This window comes from Mixophyes fleayi, chromosome 9 (genome assembly GCF_038048845.1).
Source record: "Mixophyes fleayi isolate aMixFle1 chromosome 9, aMixFle1.hap1, whole genome shotgun sequence".
Taxonomy (NCBI): Eukaryota; Metazoa; Chordata; class Amphibia; order Anura; family Limnodynastidae; genus Mixophyes; species Mixophyes fleayi.
Genome location: NC_134410.1, coordinates 121214391 through 121223823, shown reverse-complemented (window position 1 = coordinate 121223823; position 9433 = coordinate 121214391). Strand labels below are relative to the sequence as shown.

General features: G+C 44.3%; 1 protein-coding gene across 1 annotated transcript in view; it reads left to right on the top strand.

Moving 5' to 3' along the window:
- The first annotated feature begins 3834 nt into the window (after positions 1 to 3834).
- The window catches only part of ABCA2 (ATP binding cassette subfamily A member 2), a 38137-nt gene continuing 32538 nt past the window's right edge, over positions 3835 to 9433 (top strand). Inside the window, exons 1-2 of the mRNA XM_075186309.1 lie at positions 3835 to 3864; positions 4454 to 4547. Coding sequence (XP_075042410.1) covers positions 3835 to 3864; positions 4454 to 4547 — 124 coding nt within the window. The remainder of the gene's footprint in view (positions 3865 to 4453; positions 4548 to 9433) is intronic.

Here is a 9433-nt window from a genome sequence, read left to right as displayed (position 1 = left end):
GCTGTGTCCTCGTGGCGTCACTGATCCTAGTGATGGGATAGGCTTTGTCCTCCTGCTCCAGTGATGTCACTGATCCCTAGTGATGGGATAGGCTGTGTCCTCCTGCTCCAGTGATGTCACTGATCCCTAGTGATGGGATAGGCTGTGTCCTCCTGCTCCAGTGATGTCACTGATCCCTAGTGATGGGATAGGCTGTGTCCTCCTGCTCCAGTGATGTCACTGATCCCTAGTGATGGGATAGGCTGTGTCCTCCTGCTCCAGTGATGTCACTGATCCCTAGTGATGGGATAGGCTGTGTCCTCCTGCTCCAGTGATGTCACTGATCCCTAGTGATGGGATAGGCTGTGTCCTCCTGCTCCAGTGATGTCACTGATCCCTAGTGATGGGATAGGCTGTGTCCTCCTGCTCCAGTGATGTCACTGATCCCTAGTGATGGGATAGGCTGTGTCCTCCTGCTCCAGTGATGTCACTGATCCCTAGTGATGGGATAGGCTGTGTCCTCCTGCTCCAGTGATGTCACTGATCCCTAGTGATGGGATAGGCTGTGTCCTCCTGCTCCAGTGATGTCACTGATCCCTAGTGATGGGATAGGCTGTGTCCTCCTGCTCCAGTGATGTCACTGATCCCTAGTGATGGGATAGGCTGTGTCCTCCTGCTCCAGTGATGTCACTGATCCCTAGTGATGGGATAGGCTGTGTCCTCCTGCTCCAGTGATGTCACTGATCCCTAGTGATGGGATAGGCTGTGTCCTCCTGCTCCAGTGATGTCACTGATCCCTAGTGATGGGATAGGCTGTGTCCTCCTGCTCCAGTGATGTCACTGATCCCTAGTGATGGGATAGGCTGTATGCTCATGAATGTTGGTTCTGCTCGCAGGAGATGGTTACACATGAACTAATACCCTTCATATGTATTTATATATTTTCCACATCCATCTGTGTGACGGGCTTGAGGACACTGCAGGCCAGAGACTTGTACGACATGACAGGGCCTATGTTGGTAGGGAGATGAAGGATGACTTGGAAAGACTACATTGCTGCAGCGTTACACACGCTGTAATCTACCTGGCAGATCTTTGTGATCTCTTCCCACACGTCACGTCAGCCACACAGGAAACCACAGACCTGTCGCCTACATGTTATCCTTCAAAACATCTCACACTACCTCAGATTCACCAACCATACGGGAAAGAGCACGTCCATACTTTGATGCTAAATTTGGGGCATGTGCGCGATAAATGGTAAATTTAAAAGCAACTTTCATCAATTTTAGACACAGATTTACTAAACTGCGGGTTTGAAAAAAGTGGGGATGTTGCCTATAGCAACCAATCAGATTCTAGCTGTCATTTATTTAGTACATTCTACAAAATGACAGCTAGAATCTGATTGGTTGCTATAGGCAACATCTCCACTTTTTTCAAAGCCGCCGTTGAGTAAATATACCCCTCAGAGTTTTATTAAATATTATTCTAAAAATTAGGTTTTAAAACGTTGACATTGAAAAAAGATGTAGGTTAATTTAAATGGAAAAATTGCGGCCTGCACATCTCCTTTTATTTGCGATTCTCAAGGTTCACGCCCACTTTGGGGTCTGCAGAATGGGGATGTGCCCTTTTTATAGACTGGGCCTCTTACAAGGGGATGTACCTACTTTTTCAGATATGTGGATGCTCTAGAACAGGCCTGGCCAGGCAATGGCTCTCCAGGTGTTGTGAAACTACAAGTCCCAGCATGCCCGTCACGCGATAACTAGCTGATAGCTGGTGAGGCATGCTGGGATTTGTAGTTTCACAACACCTGGAGAGCCACAGGTGCAATGTACACTATTGTAACGGCAAAAAAACCATTACATCTACTGACACTTTGGGACCAATCTCTTTAATCGTTTCACCCTTTCTGGTTTTTCTCCTAAAATAGTGCTCTGTTTATCTTCATTTCTGGGATAAACGAATCAGGTAAATAAAGTCCTTTCACTCTCATCTGTTGCACTCTTCAACATATGTCCCATTAAAAGTATAGGGTGAGGTTTGGTTTACACCATGTCTGAACAGGCAGACAAATTCATCCTCCCAGCTTTGAAACCCATCATCCTCACCACCTCCTTTTAAATAATCCAATCCCGCAAAACAGGTTCTTCTTTTTCCACGTAAGCTCCCTTAGTCGGCCGTGGTAAAGTGCAAACATTTGCGGATGCCAACATTTCCCCCCCCCACATATCCATTGACGTCAAACGGGGGGCGCCCCTTGTGCGAAAGTAGGGACGTAATGTTACAAAAAGAATATTTGCTCTTGAGCACAGCCGTAAACGCCAAACAAATATTAGGTCCTATTTCCTGAAAGCCGCACGTGGGATCTGAATTCTCTACATGTGTTGAAGCTTATATAGGATCGTACGTGAAACGAGGGGAGGAAGCTGGGGGAGCAATCTCGCACCAACGTTACAGTAGTTACACAATATAGCACAATAAGGCTTAGTGGCTTCTTAAACCTTTTAAGCTCATCATCACTAAAAGTTTCTGACAATTGGTACCTAGATTTGCTTTGAAATAACAAAACGGCGCAATAAGTGTTTTTTTTTTTTTTTATTATTTGTTTTTGTATTAAGTAAAGTTTATAACGAGTCCAGGGAGTGACCCGTGTCATAAAGGAGAAAGGGAAAACAAAACCTCCCTTCTTTTTTTTTTTTTTTTTTGTCTATAAACCATAAAGGTCCTTCATGTGACCTGCACTTCTACATTCACGTCATTTAAAGGGCTGTTGTGGATCATGTGTCACACACGCGCAGTGGTGGCAGCCATTTTGTCATCTGACGTGGAATTACTGAGGGTGCCGCCGATTGGTTAACTATTTTCCCATAATGCAACAGGGTGCACAGCATCAAAGCTTACCTGTCAGGTACATACAGGAAAGGCAGCCATGTTTCTGTGATGTCACAGATTCCTAGTGAATTTATAGGTTGCATTATTAATATTCGTAAACCATACTTGTCAACTTTTCCTTGTTGGCTTTTCAGGGAGATCCGGGGGAGACGTCATGTGACATGGGTCACGTCACCATAGCCCCACCCCCACTCTAAAAAGCCAAAATTCACGCCATTGAATGGAGAAGGCGGAGCTTAATGATGTGATTAAGCCCCGTCCCCTCCATTCACTGCCGTTAATTTCGCCAAATTTCGGGAGTTTTGCCTGCTCTTCCGGTAGTCTGGGAGGACTCCCAGAAATTCAGGAGCCTACCGGGAATCCCGGGAGAGTAGGCAGGTATGTACTGAAGTCCTGTTGTCTTACCTGTCAGTCTTTGATTAAATCTTGGTCTCCATGAAAATGTCCACCTCCATAGGCATCAATACATGGACATAGGACACAATTTCTGAACTGTGTCATCATGCCACAGATGGCGAAGCCAACATCGTCTTGTACTGGCTCAGCATCAGGGAGAATGCCGGACTCTTCAGGGAGTGAGGGAGATCACCCCTATTTCAGGGAGTCTCCCTGTTGGCAAGTATGGTTGAGACTCCCCAAAAAATGGCTGCCTCATTGGTGACAGGTAGTTTAAAAAATATGACCCCAAAGCCAGGGATTTCTTAAGCTGGCTGCTTCTCTTACTCCGCACTCCAAACAGATGGACCTGTCAGGTTTGGTCTTAATTTACCTGGTCACGGACACATACGTGTATATATACATGTCATTTGCATGATTTTGTTTTGTTCTATAGCGAACACTGTATGTCGATAGTACATTGTTATAATCTACACATGTCACAGTTGTTTCAGTCTTTGCAGAAGTTTAAGCCCGAAATATTAATCCAAAATGTAAAGAAATTAAACTCAAGTCCAGATGTACCCTCTCGTAGAGTCCGAGAGCCTCGTAAATTTTGGGGAATCAGGGGCAAACGCAGGATTTGTAGCGAGAGGTTTCCACACCACACCACCAGTGGGCGTGACCAGCATGCATGGGGGCGTGGCTATAATATTAGAAAGTGCTTGGCTGCTCTCCAACTCTCCCTATCCCCATAATATAAATGGGCAATGCTGTGTGCACTACTGTTAGGTGCACGCAGCTCTCTCTTTTCAAACAGAGCCGTGTGAAGCGGGGGCAGGGTCCAGCCACCTCAATTATACAGTGCCCCAGGCTTGGAGGGGGTTTCCAGGCACTAGGAAACCCCTCCCACCTCCTTGGTTTGCCTATGGGAGTCCCCTTGGCAGTGTAGGCCACCTGGATCCTTCCATGATGATGCAATTCGCATTGCCCCCCCCCCCCCACCTTGTTTAATTTTCAGATGCATATTTTGGTTTAGTTTGGTATACTGCAGGATCCTGTGCAATAGGGTTTAGTGTTTAGTCCAATCCTAAAACAAGGTTTTGATGTCTCCTTAAATACCGGCATATATGTAGCGATGCATGATAATATCTAGAGTGCTTGTATTACAACGTAACCTGCTGTGTTTGTCTTTCAGTGGGTGCTGGCGTTTGAAATATTTATCCCGCTGGTGCTGTTCTTCATCTTGCTTGGACTACGCCAGAAGAAACCAACCATCCACGTGAAGGAAGGTATGGAGTAATGCGTGAATATTGTCCGTGGCGGTGAAACAGTTACACGTCGCCTGTCGAGCTTGGTACAATCTTTATAGCACAGGCAATAGAGGAAACACAGGTCAAAGCTCACTGACAGAACGGTATAATAATCTCGCTTATCTAAGCGGCTGTTATGCAGTGATAGGTTGACGTAGGTCCTCATTTCCTTGGCTGATGAGATTTAGCGGGTGGCAAACTAAATCTTCCTTGCAAAATAGAGCTGGAACGTTCTCTCCTGAGACGGACAGCTGTCAATTATAATTCTGCTTCATATAAGAACCGGTCCTGTCCCTATCACTTACACACAGTGAAGTTTGAGTATTCAAGAAAATACAACCCGTTAATTGACTTAAGAGTTCCGACCTCCTAATTCATTGCTGTCGCCGGTTCCTAGCGAATTGATGAGCTGCTTGCTGATTGGTTCAGCAGATAATATGGCTACTGCTGCTTTGTGGCTCATTGATGTCGCTGCCTGCATTCTAGTGATTTAAGAGGTTGCCTCACTGTGAATATGGGTTCGGCCTTTAATAGACTTCGCTGTGTGTCCATCGACGCTCTTTATAGAGCCGGCAGCTGGTAATAAAAAGGAAAGTAAAAAAAAAACGAATAAAGCGTGAAAATAATGAGGAATTTACAAATGAATGAGGCTGTGCGATATTTGTGAGATGGGGTGACTGTCAGAGTTACACCCCAATAGTGTAACTTATCAGCTCTGGTACCTGTGCAATAAATGGGTTATCGACCGATAGGAAAGAGACACACTCAGTCATTTGCAGGGCTGAATGAGAATCAATTCTGACTGCCCTATAGTCAGACCGCTTTATTTATACATGAAAAGTGTGCTCGCAGGCACATTTGTTATCTAGAAATTATTGCATGTTCACCGTTACCATCGCCCACTTTTATGCAGATTTGTGCGCAGGGAAAAAAAGGTGATATAACCTATAAAAGCCAATCTGATCTCTTCTTATATTTTGTACGCTATACTAGGGAACAATAAAATTAGAATCTGCTTGGTTCCAACTTCCTACATATTACAGCAACTTTTCTGTACTCAGGATGTTTATTAAACTAATGGAGGCAGATATAAAGGTTATTAGAATGAATTTGCTGTTTAATATTCAATTGTCAGTCTGCAGAATGATAACCCAGGGTCCTCTGAGTGTCAGCTCTTGGGTTCTACTTTTTGGTTTCATGATAAAGGTCTTAGCTGGCAGGACAATGTAGTTTTTAAATAAATCCAGTTCACCCTCTAGTGATGAGACCGTTGATTTATTTCTTTACATGGGGCATAAATCAAAAAATGTTGCATATTAAATAGAGATATGCCGTTATTTATGGCTATTCTGCTTGGCGGCCTATTGTTAATTTTATCCAAGGGCATAATTCATGTAGAGATATCTGGGCTTTAACAAATGATGTGTTTTAACGTGAAGATATAATTTGGCCATTGACCCTGAGATGGTGATTTCTAACCTTCAGGTGGCGCTGTCTATGTTACTGGGGGGATCTGGGGGTCTATCCAGCAGTCTGTGAGCTCACCGGGCCGACCTGTGTGCACACAGCTTTTCCAGCGTTCAGTAACAATGTTCTATGTGAAGTACGTGTTGCCAGGTTACTGTACATGAGCTAATCTCGTGTTCAGGAGAGTGTCGATTCACTAGGAACCAGTGACCTCATTAAGAACTCGTTCAGGCCTCTCCGCTGTTAATACGCTTCTCAGCTGTAGAATAATGCCTTAAAAGCCCATTCGAAGTAGGATGGCTCCTTTCGGTCATTGCCTTCTAAAAGTTTAACTCCACATTTAAAATGTTAAAACACTGCTATACTTATTTCTTACGCTTTTGCCCACGTTACCAGTGATTTTATTGGTAAAGAGGCAATGCCTGAAAACTAGAGATGCTCAGGAACGGTTCCTCGAGAACCGAACACACCCAAACTTAGGGGATCCGAGTACCGAGCCGCTCGGTACTGTCGCGCGCCCTTGGAACTGAAAACGAGACAAAACGTCATTGTGACGTCGTCTGATCTTGCGAGATTTGAGTTCCTTTTAAAGATCCAACATCACAGAGGGAGGGAGGGAGGGCGGACCCCCATTTATCTTTTCTGCCACTGCTGTGTGCCAATGTGCCCTAGATGTGCTAGGAACTGCCGTGTGTTTGTGTCATTGCTCTGTCGCTTACCATCCAGCCAGGTCGCTGCAGTCTTTGTCCGAAAGTGTATGAAAATAATATTGTGACCTGTGAGGTGGTCTAAATTGACTACAAATTACTTTAAGTTAGTGTTATTGAGGTTAATAATAATGTAGGAACAAAAAAAAGAGCAAAATTGTGATTTATAGCATATTTTAGGATTTTTTTCTAAAAAATCCAAACCAAAAACGTATGAGTGATTTTGCCAAAACCAAAACACGCAGCTAATCCAGATCTAAAACCAGTTCACTGGGGTCAGTGAGCATCTCTACTGAAAACGCCTCACTAAAACACGCCTAAAATGTGCGTTCTATTTCATGTGTGTACAGATTTCCCCCCGCGCATGTGAGTGAATGAGGGGCCTAGTTAACAAGCTCCTGCTGTTTTCAGGGGGGGGGGGCACTGCAGATTTAAGTATCCCCTCTATGTATAACTAAAGGGTCTCAGCAGATTTCCCAGATATCTGCTGCTTTCCCACTGATTTTGAGTGCAAAGGCAGTCCCCGTAGCTTTCTATGGGGGCTGCTATTTGGCGTGAATTAGCGAGTTCCGATAAGCAAAGATTTTCAGAACTTGTCCGCAGTCTCTAACGCCATCTGAAGCTGGCGTTAGCCATTGAAGCCTATGGGGAGAGCATTGCGGTTGAGGGATTTTCGGATCCCTCCCCGCATCTTACCAGCTCTGCCCTCCGGTGGCTATGGCCAAGGTGGGCACTTTGCGATAGTCACCACAGAGAAGATAGTTAGGAGTGTGTGCTCGCTGGGACAGCCGTTAACGTCACACATGTTCCGGCAAATAATCATTGCCATAAGGAATGACCGTGATCGTGCCAAAAAAACCGTTTTTTTTGTTAATATGCCCCAGAGCCTTTTGAAAATTCAAACCACTGTATCTAAGGGAACAATTGTTCAGGGGAGGAACGTGTGTTTTTTTTGTTTTTGTCTTTTATGTGGAGTTGTGTATATATGTCTGTGATCATATCTTCACTGCATGAGGATAGACGTCATTGTGTAATGTGTTCTCTGCTGAATTTATTCCAGTCCCGTGAAATTAATTATCGGAAGGATCTTTTCAAGTTCTTAATTATTTTAAACTTTTGTCGTTATAATTCACTCTAAATGACCCCTGGAATCCTTAATAACAAGGTCGCCCTGCGTAATATTTGTATATTCCGGACAACGTAATTCTGCTCGGGAACGGAGCAGGTGGCGGAAGAGTTTGGTGCGCGGAGGAGGGGAGAGCGTCTGGATAACGTTCTCAGGAGTACGCTCCCGACTCCGGCTCTACAGCAGAGCCAACAGGAGGATGGAAATATGGAGGAAAAATCGTACTTCGCCGCTCTTTCCTCCATATTTGCTTTATACGTGGGCCCCATAGTCTATGAAAACTAAATTGGGTTCAGAAATATAGTTCAGCTTCTCCTCCATTTTATTGGCTGATTTGTAGTTGACTTTTCAAAAAAGTTATGTCGCCCTTCCGAGTCTATGGGGGAAGGAATTAAATTCTGGGGAAGCTCCGCAGAAATAAACCCTGAATCTGCCAGAGAAGAACATTATACATGGCCGTCTGCTATAAACACCTGTTATAAACATCCAGGGGTACGGGGAAGTTTTATAACCCTGATCATTTTGCACAAAAACAATAGATGTTATGACTTCAGCCAGTAGATGGAAATAGCGCTTTGTCTGAACGTTAAAATACACAACAAGATCCGTTCTCACGCCCTGGGGTGTTATCTTCTTTGAAGGCCGTTTTGATACCGGTCAGCACATCGTATACCGGCCAGTGAGAACATTCATTAAGAAGACGCAGGTGTTTCTGTCTCTGTAAATAATACACTGAAGCAAAGGAACCCGTCATAGAGTCATTGTCCTCTAGAAACAGAGATTTAATATATTGTTCATAATTACACTGTAATGTTATACTATAATAATTATATTTCTATGTTGTTCTATGTTGATCTCCTCAACACCCCCCCTTCCCCCTTTTTGATAATTAAATATATATGTTAATTAGATTTCCCGTTTAGATTACGCGGATGGTGCTAGAACATGCTGCTGTACTAGGGTTCTTGACTCCTTTGACCTCCCAACAATCTTATATTGGGAAATTCCTGATGGATAGAAAACCGTGTCTATGTATAATTAAAGTCGTTATTCACTTTGGACCCTTTTCCCGGTAGAAGATGCTGTATTGCAGTGGTAGGGGGGAGGGAGAGCGCTGGAAGACTCGATCTGTTGTAGAGAATTCAGTCTAGGGATTGAATGTGGCACCTGATTGGATGGCTGTTGCTCCCGTCCAATCAACGGCTGTGCTTCCTCGTTACAGTCTCAGTAGATCTGACCTTCTCTCCTCTCCCAATCATCACAATTCCCCATTGAAGTTCTGCATAGTGTGACACTACCTAAGAAGTGGAGGCAGTGCCAAAATGGACAATTTTTAGGCAATGCTCCAAACATGTTGGTACCAGACTGGGGAAACTCTAATGGCATCATCTATATGATCTAGAACAGAGGTGCTTAATGAGCTATGGATGTATGGTCTAACGCTGAACTTACATTGATAGCACAGTAGAGTACCATGAGGGTGTCCACACTTCATACTCGAGCCTAGAAGATAAGATCCTCCAATGCATTCACTGCATGTCCCATTAAGAAACTTGTCACCTTGA